The following is a 16310-nucleotide window of genomic DNA, read 5'->3' as shown; positions in this document are numbered from 1 at the left end:
CTCTCTCCCGCCCCCTTCCCCCCCTCTCTCCCGCCCCCTTCCCCCCCTCTCTCCCGCCCCCTTCCCCCCCTCTCTCCCGCCCCCTTCCCCCCCTCTCTCCCGCCCCCTTCCCCCCCTCTCTCCCGCCCCCTTCCCCCCCTCTCTCCCGCCCCCTTCCCCCCCTCTCTCCCGCCCCCTTCCCCCCCTCTCTCCCGCCCCCTTCCCCCCCTCTCTCCCGCCCCCTTCCCCCCCTCTCTCCCGCCCCCTTCCCCCCCTCTCTCCCGCCCCCTTCCCCCCCTCTCTCCCGCCCCCTTCCCCCCCTCTCTCCCGCCCCCTTCCCCCCCTCTCTCCCGCCCCCCCTCTCTCCCGCCCCCCTCTCTCCCGCCCCCCTCTCTCCCGCCCCCCTCTCTCCCGCCCCCCTCTCCCCCGCTCTCCCCCTCTCTCTCCCCCAATACAATTATTTGTATAATTGTAGAGTTTAAGTAAAAGGACCATGAGTTAAATAGAGTAGCATAAAATGTATAAAATCGCATTAAATTGTATTTATGGAATATGTTGTATAAAGTGTGTGTTTATAATCTGTGCAGAGTAAATATTTTTATTTAATGTAATGTGACAAGTGTTTTATGCAGAGAACTATCTAATACATTGTCAGTCTTGAATCAAGAGGACACTTCTTGTTTGTCATGTTCATGTTTTGTTTGCAGTTACTGTTGAATCAGCAGTGAAAGTGTATTTGCTATACAATTCTTGGTGAATATTGTTCCATAAAGTAAACATAGCTTGTGCACATGGTGCATTTAAATTTCTAGGCCTATGCTCCCTTCTCAGAAATAAATGGGTGCGTAATCCAATACGGTGGGCATGCAGCTTGTGCTCATTTCAAGCCTGGAGTGTACCATTTTGGATCAGGCTTCTCCATAGGCATCCATAATGCTTGCGAGAACTATTTAAAACAATGTATAACTTAATCAAATTAGCATCTTATGCTCATTGGAGGACCCTTTTTCAATTTTGGTATGCCTGACTTGCCACATAATAAACCCGCCAAGAAACTTGCAGTTCTAACCAGCAGGAAGGACCCTTCACTGGTGCAATTTAAAGGGGTCATCCACTGCTCGCAGTTTAGTTACTGTTTTGCTATTTTAGGCAATTGGTTAACTTCTGGGCATTTCTTAGCCTGTTTTCTGACTCTGAAGCATTCAGTTCGATTGCCGAGAAGATTTTGCTGGTGTTGCACTGTTGCTGGCATCATTGTGAGCAACCGCATTGTGGCAATCATGGATGGTTTGGTAGGGCTGTCTTTAGAGCTGGAGGATGAGGGGGAGCAGCAAGGAAGACAGTAGAAAGCAGGAGCAGCCGTGACAAGAGAGAGAGAGAGAGAGAGGAGGAGGAGGGGGAGGGCACTGCGCAATAGACCATACCCAGAGCAGGTAATTAGGGAGCATTTCTCCAACATGAACTTCACTGAGCAATGAATGAGGTGCCTTTGCTGCACAACAAAAACAGCTAGTGTTTATAGAGTGCCTTTAATGTAGTAAAGCATCCCAAAGCACTTCCCAGGAATATAATCAGGCAAAAATTGACATCAAACTGAAGGAGGAATCATTAGGAGAGGTGACCAAAAGCTTGGTCAAAGAGATAAGTTCAAAGTATCTTAAAAGGGGATAGACAGTTGGCAAGGCCAAGAGGTTTAACGAAATAATTCTAAAGCTTGGGACCTTTGTGGCTAAAGGTATGGCTGTGGAGATGGGGAGAGGTGAGGCCATGAAAGGATTAAAGCATGAGGAAAAATTGAGGCATTGGTGGATCAATGCATCTTGGTGAGCACACGGGTGTTGCATGTGGTGAATAATGTGAGTTAGGATACTGACAGCAGGCTTATGGATGAGTTTAAATTTATAGAGGGTGAAAGATAGGAAACGTTGAGTTGGGAGGTAACTAAAACATGGATGAAAGATTTAACAGCAGTTAGATTAGCGCAGGGGTGAAGATGGGGGATATTAAGGATATGGAAATAAGCAGTCATGATGGATAGGATCTGGGTTGGAAATTCTGCTCGGGGTTAAATAAAACACCAAGGTTGCAACAGTCTGGTTCGGACTGAGATAACGGCAAGAGAGGGGGATGGAAGCAGTTTACTAGGGAATGTTGTTTGTGGTGAGTGCCAAAGGTGGTGGCTTTGATCTCCCCAATGTTCAGTTGCAACAAATTGTGCCTTCTGTGGCAATGCAAAAGATGATGCCTTTGGTCTTTATGTGAACTGCTTTTGTCTTGGAGTCAGAAAGTCATGGGTTCAAGTACCATTCTAGAGACTTAAGTACAAAATCTGGCCTCCAGCATAGTTGTGAGGGAACTTTGGGACAGATCTTGTGCCTTGGGAGACCACGTGTGTAGGAAGTGTCTCCAGCTGCTTGAGCTCCGGATTTTTGAGCTCGAGGGGCAGCTGTAGTCACTGCGGAGCACCAAGGAGGCTGTGTTTTTCCAGGATTGTGCATTCCAGGAGGTGGTCTCCCCACAGGCAGTCAGAGTTCAGGATAGTAAATGGGTGGCATCTGGAAGAGTAGGAAGAGGCAAAAAAAAGTACAGAATTCTTCAGGGTGTGTAACACTCTAAAACAGCATTGGAGACTACTGGGAGTGACAACACCTTGTAGGTGTGCAGTCCAGACCGTGGCACCAATGGTCAAGGACTGCACAGGGAGGAACAGCGCAAAGTAGAATTGCAGTTGTCATAGGACGTTCCATTGTTAGGGGGACAGACAGGCATTCTTGTAACGGTCATGAGTTCCGCGTGGTGCCAGGGTTAAGGACATCACTAAGAGGGTGCAGAATATTCTGGAGGCGGAAGTGAGTGAGCCAGCAATTGTGATACACGATGGTACCAATGACAAAGAAAGCAGGTGTTTAGGTCCTACAGTCAGATTTTCAGGAGCTAGGGAGGAAGTTAAAAAGTAATCTCTGGATTACGGCCAGTGCTGCAAACGAGCGAGAGTAGAAATAGGAAGATCGGGAGGATCAGTGCATGGCTTGAGGCATGGTGTAAAGGGAGGGCTTCAGATTATTGGTCATTGGGACCAGTTCTGGGGCAGGAGGCAACAGTGATGGGTTGCACCTTGACAGGACTGGAACCAGTGTCCTCATGGGGAGGTTCACGAGTGTGGTTGGGAAGGGTTTGAATTAAATTGGCAGGGGGTTGAACACCAGCATATCGAAATAGAAGAAAGGAATAAGGTGCATAAAGGTGTCAGCGTATTGGATAGCACTAGAGAAAGAAGTAGTACCATATTTGATAGGAGCAGTCTAAGAAGGATTGAGGAATATCAAGACCGGTTTATAGTGCATGTATGTAAATGCACAAAGTGTGGTGAATAAGATTGGTGAGCTATAAGCACAAATAGCTGTGAGGGAATATGATGTGGCAATAACGGAAATGTGGCTTAGAAATTGTGGTTGACAGGGCCCTGAACCGTGTCTGGCCCATTTCCCGCATGTCTACTCTCTCCTAGAACTGCGGCGGTTCCCCTTGTCCTCACTTTCCACCCCACCAACCTCCACATCCAAAGGATCATCCTCCGCCATTTCCGCCACGTCCAGCGTGATGCCATTACCAAATGCATCTTCCCCTCCCCTCCCCTGTCAGCATTCCGAAGGGATCATTCCTTCCGTGACATCCTGGTCCACTCCTCCATTTCCCTGACACCTCGTCCCTTTCCCATGGCACCTTCCCATGCAATCGCAGAAGGTGTAATACCTGCCCTTTTACCTCCTCTCTTTTCACTATCCAAGGCCCCAAACATTCCTTTCAGGTGAAGCAGCGCTTTACTTGTACTACTTTCAATTTAGTATACTGTATTTGCTGCTCACAATGCAGTCTGCTCTACATTGGGGAGACCATACGCACATTGGGTGACCGCTTTGCGGAACACCTTCGCTCAGTCCAAAAGCATGACCTAGATATTCTGGTTACTTCTGGTTACCATTTCAACACATCCCCTGCTCTCATGCCCACGTATCTGTCTTGGGCTTGCTGCAGTGTTCCAAGGAACATCTGATTTACCGATTAGGCACACTACAGCCTTGCGGACTTAACATTGAGTTCAATAATTTAAGAGCATGACTGGCCGCTTTTTAATTTTTATTCTTTTTTCTTATTTGTTTTATTTTAGTTAGTTCCATCATTCATTTTTTTACCATGTGCTTGCCCACTGTGTTTTTCATGTTTGTGCTTTTGGCCAGGGCTGTTTATTATTCTGTCATTTAATACCCTCTCTGCACTATCGCTTTGTCTTTCACCGCACCATTAACACACCCTTTGCTTTTGCTCCATGACCTTCTAGTCAGTTATTCCCAGTGACCCTCTGTCCTATCAACACCTTCCCTTTTGTTATCTTTTGCCCCACCTCTGCTTTATTTGTTTAAAATCTATTACATTTCTAACCTTTGCCAGTTCTGATGAAGGGTCACTAACCTGAAACGTCAACTCTGCTTCTCTCTCCACAGATGCTGCCAGACCTGCTGAGTATTTCCAGCATTTTTTGTTTTTATTTCAGATTTCTGCAGTATTTTGCTTTTATTAAAAAATTAAGAGTGAGTATTCTGGGTGCTTAATATTCAAGGATACAATGTGTTCGGAAAAGATAGGGAAGGAAAAAGGGAGGTGGGGTAGCAGTACTGATTAGAGAACACATTGTAGTGTTCGAAAGAGGATGTCCTTTGGGGGGGTCAAGAACAGAAGTTAGAGTTGAAAAGCAAGAAAGGTAAACCTTGCATCTGGGGGCATTCTGTAGAACATAAGAGCACAAGAAGTAGGAGCAGGAGTGGATCGTTGCCTCTAATCAGAAGTGCAAGTGGCTCCTGGGCTACTTCGTTACAAAGTTTGAAACCATCTATTCAGAAGCCTTTGCTGCATTCCCCATCCACCACCTGCACCAAGACAAACTTTCCCCAAGGCTTCCACCTGCTCTAGGCTTGAACCTGCATCTTTCACTATCTTCTCTCCTATCTCTCATGCGCTCTGCAGGCTCATCTTGTCCATGAAGGCCATCTCCTGTTTGCAACTCCATTATCTAAACTGCTGACCACCCCACTTCCATTTCAGGCCCCCATGCTGGTTGACATTGTAAATGGTTTGCCCTCCTCAAATTCAAACGCTTTCCCTTTCAAAACTGCCATCATCAGCTCTTCCTAAAAAAAAAATTCATCCTTGACCCTTCTGTCCTTCTAAACTATGACCCATCTCCAACAACCAGACAACTAACAGGAGAAGGAGACTCCACCTCCATAGTGAACTTTTGGTGGAGCCTAAGATACAAGGTTGAATTGTTTTCATGTGGCCTCAGCCAAAAGGGCTTAGTGGATGATCCGATGGATGTGCCATCTTGTGAGTTTCCCGCCATCGTGGATACCAGTGTCCAGCCAGTTTGGAACAACTAACTGCACTGGATACAGCAAAGGCTGTGGGGCCTGACAATATTTCAGCAGTAGCCTCTACACCAGACATAATTGCCTCTAGCCAATCTGTTCCAGTGCAGCTATGACATTGACTTCTATTTTAACAATGTGGTTGTTGGCCAGATATGTCCTATCCACATGGAAAGTTACTTGCCTATCAACCTCCTACCAATCATCAGTAAAATAATGAAAGAAGTCGTTAATTCACCAAGCAACACTTGCTCACCATGCTCAGTTCAGGTTCTGCCAGAGCCACTTGGCTGTAGACCACAACACTTGATCTGGACATGATTGCAAGAGCTGACTGACAGAGGAGAAGTGTGAATAGCTGCCCCCTGACATTTAGGCAGGCTTCAATTGAGTATGGCAAAAAGGAACCTAAGCTCAAACAGAACAGGAGGTAGTGATAGAAAGGAAAACCATCTAATGGCTGGTAACGCAAAGGGTAATCGTTGTGGTTGGGCACTAGTCATTGCAGTAGCAATTCCTTAACGCAATGTTGCCTGTTCAATCATCATCAGCTGTGAACAATAACTCCCTGCATCACAAGGCCAGCAGTGGGGCTGTTCGTTGATGATTCCAGTATTCAACTCAGTTCAACTCCTTCGATAATGAAACAGCCAATGCTAGCCTGTAACTGGAACAAGATAACATCTAGATTTAGCTGGCAATTGGCAGATAATATTCTTGCCAAAAGAATGAGAAAATTACCATCTCAAACAGGGGAATGCCCAGTCATCTGTCCTTGACCTTGAACAACACCAATTCTTTGAATCCCTGGGGGTTGCCACAGACCAGAAGCTGACATGGACTGTAATGGCTGCAAGATGAGACAATTGAAACACCTGCCACCTCAAAACCTCTCCAGTAGCAGCAAGGCTTAAGCCAGGAATGTTATGGAATACTCAACTGTTGTCTGTATGGGTTGTCAGGCTCACGTGATGTGCAGCGATTGAAATACAGAACCCAACTTAAGAGTTATGAAAAATTGATTTTTCCTTTTTAAAAAATGGACAGTATGCTGCAAAATGGATGTCATTTAAGAACAAAAGGATACATTCCAAGACATCAATTACACCCATCCTGAATCCATCGAGACATTTTTGAATTGAATGGGTTCTTCTAAAATAAAGAATGTGTGAGGTAGCCATTGTTGATCTCCACAAGGAGGGGGATCTGTCTCTCCCAACAGAGGCAATATGTGAGGAATTTTTGACCTTAAAATGTAGCCCTCTGGACATTAGAATTAGAATTAGAATATTACAGCGCAGTACAGGCCCTTCGGCCCTCGATGTTGCGCCGATCATCTGACCTACACTATTCCATTTTCATCCATATGTCTATCCAATGACCACTTAAATGCCCTTAAAGTTGGCGAGTCTACTACTGTTGCAGGCAGGGCGTTCCACGCCCCTACTACTCTCTGCGTAAAGAAACTACCTCTGACATCTGTCCTATATCTTTCACCCCTCAACTTAAAGCTATGTCCCCTCGTGTTTGCCATCCTCATCCGAGGAAAAAGACTCTCACTATCCATCCTATCTAACCCTCTGATTATCTTGTATGTCTCTATTAAGTCACCTCTCCTCCTCCTTCTCTCTAACGAAAACAACCCCAAGTCTCTCAGCCTTTCCTCGTAAGACCTTCCTTCCATACCAGGCAACATCCTAGTAAATCTCCTCTGCACCCTTTCCAAAGCTTCCACATCCTTCCTATAATGCGGTGACCAGAACTGCACGCAATACTCCAGGTGCGGCCTCACCAGAGTTTTGTACAGCTGCATCATGACCCCGTGGCTCTGAAACTCGATCCCCCTACTAATAAAGGCTAACACACCATATGCCTTCTTAACAGCCCTATTAACCTGGGTAGCAACTTTCAGGGATTTATGGACCTGGATACCAAGATCTCTCTGCTCATCTACACTACCAAGAATCTTCCCATTAGCCCAGTACTCTGCATTGCTGTTACTCCTTCCAAAGTGAATCACCTCACACTTCTCCGCATTAAACTCCATTTGCCATCTCTCAGCCCAGCTCTGCAGCCTATCTATGTCCCTCTGTACCCTACAACACCCTTCGACACTATCCACAACTCCACCGACCTTCGTGTCATCCGCAAATTTACTAACCCACCCTTCTACACCCTCATCCAGGTCGTTTATAAAAATGACAAACAGCAGTGGCCCCAAAACAGAACCTTGCGGTACACCACTAGTAACTAAACTCCAGGATGAACATTTGCCATCAACCACCACCCTCTGTCTTCTTTCAGCTAGCCAATTTCTGATCCAAAGCTCTAAATCACCTTCAACCCCATACTTCCGTATTTTCTGCAATAGCCTACCGTGGGGAACCTTATCAAACGCCTTACTGAAATCCATATACACCACATCCACGGCTTTACCCTCATCCACCTGTTTGGTCACCTTCTCGAAAAACTCAATAAGGTTTGTGAGGCACGACCTACCTTTCACAAAACCGTGCTGACTATCGCAAATGAACTTATTCTTTTCAAGATGATTATAAATCATGTCTCTTATAACCTTTTCCAACATTTTACCCACAACCGAAGTAAGGCTCACAGGTCTATAATTACCAGGGCTGTCTCTACTCCCCTTCTTGAACAAGGGGACAACATTTGCTATCCTCCAGTCCTCCGGCACTACTCCTGTCGACAATGACGACTTAAAGATCAACAACAACGGCTCTGCAATCTCCTCCCTGGCTTCCCAGAGAATCCTAGGATAAATCCCATCTGGCCCAGGGGACTTATCTATTTTCACTCTTTCCAAAATTGCTAACACCTCCTCCTTGTGAACCTCAATCCCATCTAGCCTAGTAGTCTGTATCTCAGTATTCTCCTCGACAACATTTTCTTTCTCTACTGTACTGGAGAGAAAGATCAGAACAAACATCACGAAAGCCTGTCCAGCTGGGAGAAATCTAACAAAAGCCAAAGAAGATGCCCTGCTGTGAATTCTACACTTCAACTTGTGCAGCAGAGAACTGAAATTATCTCCTATCTCCTAGATTGAAGTCTCAACTGCCAGAGAAATCTACAAATAGTCCAGGCCTTCAGCTTTAAAAGAGAAATTGATCTCCGAGAAGATTTAACAGGTGCACCTCAAAAACCTACCTCACTTCAAACCACTTAACTCTTTTCCTCTCTTTTGTATGTATGCGAGTGGATGCGTGTATGGGTATGGTTGCGACCATTTTGATAATGCATATTGCTCAATAAATAGTTACTCTTCTGTTGTAAACCTACAAGAAAACCTTTCACTGTCTGTTTTATTTTGACAAATAAAACAAAGGGGGTTAAAACCCTGAACAAAAATACTTGCTGCAGTTGGTTGGGAGTTGAACAGTGGGAACTACCTGGCCGTAACGATGCAGCCACAGCAATGTTCAAAAAGCTCCATGCTGTCCAGTACAGAGCAGATTTTTTGATTTGTTTCCTCTATCACAGAACTCTCTCCACCCATCCACTGTGGCCACAATATGTATGATCTACAGGTTACACCACAGCAACTGACCAAGGTACCTGCTACCTCAACCACTGAAAAGGACAAGGGCAACAATGTTGTGGGAAAAACCTGTACCTCCAAGCCATTTGCCATCCAAGCATGTATAGTTCCTTTATTGTTGTGTAAAAGTCCCTGTTCTTACCCTCCCTCCCTTCCAATTAATTTGTTGAAAGTAAGCAGAGGCTCTGCGTCCAACAGGTCATCTTATGCCCTTCTGAACATCTGAAATCACATTCGTGAGTATACTAGAAGTGCTGTCGTGTTTTAGGGAAAATAAATCTTTATGAAAATGTAGTTGTACATGAATCTGTCACAATTTAGTACATCCAGTATGATTCAAATGTGTGTCTCCTAGCTATAGCATGTATATAACACGTATAGGTATAGTTTTAAGTTTTTCTGGTTATGTTACTAAATCATATTCATGTGATGATTATGGAAAATATGTTTTATAGGAAAAATATGAGAAAAGAGACTGTAATCATCAAGTTGAACCTGAAATCTTGGAATATCACCTGTGTGCCACAAGAAATGACCATTGTAAATACTGTCCAGAGTTCACTGGTATGTCACCAAATTGCAGGTGCTTGCATTCATGCTTTGTGTTCTACTCATATAGTTTTACATTGTAGTTTGATTTTCCATTATTAAAATAATGTGCTTGCTGATTTTTGTTTTTTTCCTACTTTACTCCTTTGCCCTTATTAGAATTTGGTGCCATCCCTGTGCTAGCAGATTCTGCAATTCGTTGCAACAGATTGAGAGGATTTTCTTTTTTACTGTTCAGCGAAAGTAGCTTATTTTGGTTTAAAATTTTTACTTATTTTGATGTTTGCTAATCTTATACCTCTAAATGATTTTCGAAATTTGTGTAGCAATGCAAAAGGGGCATGGGATGCATTATTTTATGTCCAATTTATGCATTAAATACAAGTCTATTTTCTGTCCCTTTTTAACACACTTGAAGGGTTGCACTGCTGTATACTGTGCGCTTTCAGCTACATTGAGTTAGTTAAACTGTTGTTCAACCTGTAAGAAAGCTGGAATTTGGTGCCCTGACATATGCCAAGAACTAGATGACTCCTTAATTCCCTCTCTTAACTCCTTACTTAGGAATCGTTTGAGGTTTTACCTCCCAGCAAAGATCCAGAGATGAATGATACCTGACTCGGTTCACTGAATCGTCTTGCACTAACCAGTTCAGATCAAAATTACTCCAATTTACTAACCATTGATTAACTTATCCTCAAGCTGCTGAGTGCTTCAATTAACGTTTGCCAAATCATCAAGGAAAAAGTAGATCATAAGTTGTCCACTAAACACTATTTATTGGTTACAAATCACAACTTACCATTGAAGTTGGACGTATGAATACTTAATAGCCATACATAATTGTGTTAATATTTTGTAACTTGATTTTTGGGACTGATTGTTGAATTATTCATTGCTGACAACATATTAGTTATAGTTATATGGCTTTATTTGGCATCAACAAGGATTAATACATTACAGTATTTAAGCAGTAGTTAACCAAGTATTATTGAGAGTTATATTATCCTTTGCTGTCCTTTGGGCCGAAGGCTTGTTCACCTGTCTGGTGCCCTCCCTGGCCCTTCTACATTGAAAGAGATCTAAGCCCTGTAGAATATACCCCAAAAATTGGAACTCTGGCAAAATCCAACCAAAGTGATAACACGTCTGTGTTAGGCACTGGCCTTGGGCCTCCCCAATCTGCCTTAGCTCAAGCTTTTTCCTGCTTTCTGTTCTTACAATTGATGATGCATCCTATGGACCTTGAAGCCAACAAGATTTCAAATTGTAAATTTAAATTACATTGATTTAATTTAATCACTGATTTAAGATGAATGGCAAAAGAACTAGAGGCGACATGAGGAAAAACTTTTTTAAGCAGCGAGTGGTTAGGATTTGGAATGCTGTGCCTGAGAGTGTGGTGGAGGCAGATTCAAGTGAGGCCCTCAAAAGAGGATATCTGAAAAGAAAAAAATGACAGGGCTGCTGGGAAAAGGCTAGTGTGTGGGACCAGATAAGCTGCTCTTAGAGAGTCACAACGGGCTCAATGGCCTCTTTCTATGCTGTAACCGTTCTATGATTCTAAATGAACCTGAGGTTCAACATTTAATTTCCCTAATTATACCAGAAGAGAAAGAAATGTGAAATAACAAAATTATAGACTAGTGAACTTAATATTAAACTGCAATCTAGCAAAATGGAATACTGAAGAATAGTAAAAAGAAAATAAAAGAAAAATTCTGCAGATGCTAGAAATCTGAAATAAAAAGAGAAAGTGCTGGAAATACTCAGTAGGTCAGGAGAGAGAAGCAGAGTTAATGTTTCAGATCTGTGACCTTTCATCAAAACTGGCAAAGGTTAGAAATAGTAAAAAGGAATTGAATTTGATTATATTTCAACAAGTAAGAGTTCTTAGTATGCATACTAACAATCAGAAGAGAGATAAAAGATAATGATGTAGACAACTTCAAATCTCAAACTGTTCTTCCCTCCCTTCTAGAACTAACAATTAGTTTTCTATAACAACGATGTTGTGATCATTGTCATTCTGTACCTGCAAAAGGCGAGTCAGAGTGTCCAAAAGTAGTGGAATTTGCAGAACAGCAATTCTATCAAAAGCTTGAGGTCATTTAACTCTTTCCAGCCCAGACAATCCAAATACTCTGCTAACTGTACATTCTTACGGATGTAATCAATTACCAAACAATGCAGTTGAGTAGCAAACCATTAACGGACAACATCATCTGAAAATACAGTGTCGTTTTCCACATGCATGCTGATGACACCCAGCCTAACTCACCACCATCTGTCTTGACCTTTCCACTGTCTGTAAGTTGTCAGACTAAAACAAATTTGGAATTAAAAAGCTAGTCTAATGATGGTCATGAAGCTATTGTTAATTATTGTAAAATCCATCTGGTTCACTAATGTCCTTTTAGGGAAGAAAATCTGCTTCCTTACCTGGTCTGACCTACATGTGACTCCAGACCCACAGCAGTGTGGTTGATTCTTAAATGAACTCTCAAATGGCCGAGCAAGCCACTCTGTTGTATCTAACCGCTACGAAGTCAATAAGGAATTAAACCAGACGGACCACCCAGCATTGACCTAGGCACTGGAAACGACAATGGCCAACCCAGCCCTGTCGACCCTGCAAAGTCCTACTTACTAACATATGGGGGCTTGTGCCAAAGTTGGGAGAGCTGTCACACAGACTAGTTGAGCACCAGCCTGACATAGTCATATTCACGGAATCATACCTTACAATGTCCCAGATATTGCCATCACCATCCCCGAGTATACCCTGTCCCACTGGCAGGACAGACCCAGCAGAGGTGGTATACAATCGGGAGGGAGTCTCATGGCATCAGGTTAAACATGGACAATGAAACCTCCTGCTGATTGCCACCGACTGCTCCCCCACGCGCCCCCCCCCCCACCCCCGCAGCTGATGAATCAGTATTCCTCCATGTTGAACAGCACTTGGAGAAAGCACTGAGGGTGGCAGGGGTGCAGAACGTACTGTGGGTAGGGGACTTCAATGTCCATCACCAAGAGCGGCTCGGTAGCACCACGACTGACCAAGATAGCCATGTCCTAAAGGATATAGCTGCTAAACTGGATCCGTGGCAGGTAGTGAGGGAACCAACAAGAGGGAAAAATATACTTGACCTCGTCCTGACCAATCTACTTGCCGCAGATGCATTTGTCCATGCCAGTATTGGTAGGAGTGACCACCGCACAGTCCTTGTGGAGACTACGTCCCGCCTTCACATTAAGGATACCCTCCATCATGTTGTGGCACTACCACTGTGCTAAATGGGATAGATTTTGAAGAGATCTAGCAATGCAAAACTGAGCATCGATGAGGCGCTGTGGGCCATGAGCAGCAGCAGAATTGTACTCAACCACAATCTGTAACCTCATGGGCCAGCATATGCCCCACTCCACCATTTCCATCAAGCCAGAGGATAAACCCTGGTTCAATGAAGTGCGGGAGGGCATGCCAGGAGTAGCACCAGGCAAACCTCAAAATCGTGAAGGTAAAACCCAGGAGTACTTGCTTGCCAAACAGTGTAAGCAGCATGCAACAGGGCTAAGCGATCCCATAACCATGGATCAGATCTAAGCTCTGCAGTCCTGTCGCATCCAGTCGTGAATGGTGGTGGACAATTAAACTACTAACTGGAGGAGGTGGCTCCACAAATGTCCCCATCCTCAATGATGGGGGAAGCCCAGCACATCAATGCGAAAGATAAGGCTGAAGCATTTGCAACAATCTTCAACCAGAAGTGCCGAGTTGATGATCCATCTCCGCCTTCTCCTGAAGTCCCCAACGTCACAGATGCCAGTCTTCAGCCAATTTGATTCACACCAAGTGATAGCAAGAAATTATTGAAGGCACTTGATACTGCAGAGGCTGTGGGTCCTGACAACATTCCGGCAATAGTACTGAAGACCTGTGCTCCCGAACTTGCAGCGCCCCTAGTTAAGCTCTTCCAGTACAGCTATAACACTGGCATCTACCCGACGATGTGGAAAATTGCCCAGGACTGTACACAAAAAGCAGGACAAGCCCAACCCGGCCAATTACCATCCCATCAGTCTACTCTCAATCATCAGTAAAGTGATGGAAGGTGGCTTCGAGAGTGCTATCAAGTCGCACTTCCTTAGCAATAACCTGCTCAGTGACGCTCACTTTGGGTTCCACCAGGGCCACTTGGCTCCAGACTTGGTTCAAACATGGACAAAAGAACTGAACTCAAGAGGTGATGTTTGAGTGACTGCCCTTGATGTCAAGGCAGCATTTGCCCGAGTATGGCATCAAGGGGCCTTGGCAAAACTGGAGTCTATGGGAATCAGGGTAAACTCTCTGCTGGTTGGAGTCTTACCAACGCAAAGGAAGATGGTTGTGGTTATTGGAGGTCAATCAGCTCAACTGCAGGACATCATTGCAGGAGTTCCTCAGGGTAGTGTCCTAGGCCCAACCATCTTCAGCTGCTTCAGCAATGACCTTCCTTCTATCATAAGGTCAGAAGTATGGATGTGCAATCATCAGCGATCAATGTTCAGCACCATTCGTGACTCCTCAGATAATGGAGCAGCCCGTGACCAGATGAATTAAGACAACATCCAGGCTTGGGCTGATGTGTGGCGCGAATGCTACTTGCCACTTAAGTGCCAGGCAATGACCATCTCAAACAAGAGAGAATCTAACCATCTCCCTTGACATTTAATGGCGTTCCCATCGCTGAATCCCCCACTATCAACATCCTGGGGGTTACCATTGACAAGAAACTGAACTGGACCAGCCACATAAAGCTGTGGCTACAAGAGTAGGTCAGAGGTTGGAAATTTTGCGGCGAGTAACTCACCACCTGACTCCCCAGTGCCTGTCCACCATCTGCAAGGCACAAGTCAGGAGTGTGATGGAATACTCTCTACTTGCCTGGATGGGTGCAGCTCCGACAACACAAGAAGCTTGACACTATTCAGGACAAAGCAGCCCGCTTGATTGGCACCCTATCCACCACCTTCAACATTCACTCCCTTCACCATTGACGCATAGTATTAGCAGTGTGTACCATCTACAAGATGCACTGCATCAACTCACCAAAGCTCCTTCGACAGCACCTTCCAAACCCATAACCTCTATCTACCACCTCGAAGGACAAGGGCAGCAGATGCATGGGAACACCATCGCCTGCAGGTTCCGCTACAAGCCACACATCATCCTGATTTGGAACTATATCGCCGTTCCTTCACTGTTGCTGGGTCAAGATCCTGGAATTCCCGACCTAACAGTACTATGGGTGTACCTACACCCCAAGGACCACAGCAGTTCAAGAAGGCAGCTCACCACCACCTGCTCAACGGCAATTAAGGATGGTCAATAAATGCTGGCCCAGCCAATGACGACCACATCTGATGAACGAATAAAAAAAAAAATTCAAGGGCTATAGAAATAATGTTGTTGTTGAGGAGGAGGAGTTGATTACCTCCTTTGCAGCAGGTTTATCTGTTTCATTTGGATCTTCAATTCTAACATCTCACCTTGCACACAATTGGCGCTTGTCTGAGCTGACTTCCCTCTCACCTTTCTCACGCGCAGATTGTTCACATTTAAGTGATTCTTATCCCTGCCTGTAAAAGAGCTTATGTAGCCAAAATATATTTTCTAACTGCTGACCTTGTACTGTTATTCTTGCTGAAGAATAGAAGAGATAAAAGTTTTATCAACAGAGTAAGAAAGACTGCTACTTCTACCAAAGATGAAGTAAACTCTGCTTCTGAGTGATTCATGTGTCAGTACAGTTCGCCTATTTTTCTGCCAGTCATTCCCAATAAGCCAGTACTGAAATAGATATCTACAGATTGTCTTCACTTTTACAATCATTTTCATCCCTCTCTTACACTACACTACATTTAACAAAGGGATTCTCACGAATTGAAGTGGTCCTGGCCTATTTACGAATCATTAAGTGCTTTTTTCCTGGATTTAAGCCAGGGATAATGACTTTATTACTAATTTGCTTAAAAGCCTATATTCATATTCCAGTACTTTGTTCAGAAGCTGAACTCTGTATAGGATGGACAACCTCAAGCAGCTTGCTGATCATATCCCTTACGGATCTCAAAAGCAATCTTTTGGGCAATTTTATAGGCCATGTTCCTCCTAACAGAAGATGCAGTGAAAATGGCACTGAGGCACTGGATAACTAGTTGAACAGCCACTTAGCTTTTATAAATAAAAACAAGAAATGCTGGAAATACTCAGCAGGTCTGGCAGCATCTGTGGAATACAAATTCCACAGATGCTGCCAGACCTGCTGAGTATTTCCAGCATTTCTTTTTATTTCAGATTTCCAGCATCTGCAGTATTTTGCTTTTATTTTAGCTTTTATAAATGGTGTGTGTTGGGCTAGTCCGACTGCTATTTTATGCAGAAGTGGAGGAAGTGTGCAGAATGAGCAAAGTATTGTTGACAAAAGAAGCAAGACAGCTCGTAGTTGGTGGAACATGGTCTTGGTGATTTCTTTGGAGTTGAGGGTCAATTCATTAACAAGCAGTGAAATATAGGATGTGTGGGAAGCAACCATTCAAATGATGTGACAAGCCACATTTAGTGCAAGCTAACCCATAAACCAAACTGTTGTTACTTTGGAATGATTTCCTTAAGAAATTTATTTGGTCGACACTTCCTACTGCAAAAGAATCAGCTACCTAAGTTTGATGGAGCAGTAGTTTCTGATTCGGCGAAACTCCACAATATCTGAAGTACTTCTTCATATCCAGTAGAATCATAGAATGGTTACAGC

At 44.2% G+C, this 16310-nt stretch overlaps 1 protein-coding gene across 10 annotated transcripts in view; it reads left to right on the top strand.

Annotated features, from left to right (window-relative positions):
* Positions 1-16310, top strand: part of LOC137372521 (uncharacterized) — a 203681-nt gene that overhangs the window by 48136 nt on the left and 139235 nt on the right. For all 10 annotated transcript variants that reach the window (XM_068036406.1, XM_068036403.1, XM_068036407.1 and 7 more), the window contains one exon: positions 9417-9525. In XM_068036406.1, coding sequence (XP_067892507.1) covers positions 9417-9525 — 109 coding nt within the window. The remainder of the gene's footprint in view (positions 1-9416; positions 9526-16310) is intronic.

Source organism: Heterodontus francisci, chromosome 8 (assembly GCF_036365525.1).
Source record: "Heterodontus francisci isolate sHetFra1 chromosome 8, sHetFra1.hap1, whole genome shotgun sequence".
Classification (NCBI taxonomy): domain Eukaryota; kingdom Metazoa; phylum Chordata; class Chondrichthyes; order Heterodontiformes; family Heterodontidae; genus Heterodontus; species Heterodontus francisci.
The sequence above is the reverse complement of the archived record's forward strand: the minus strand, read 5'-3'. Positions and strand labels throughout refer to the sequence as shown.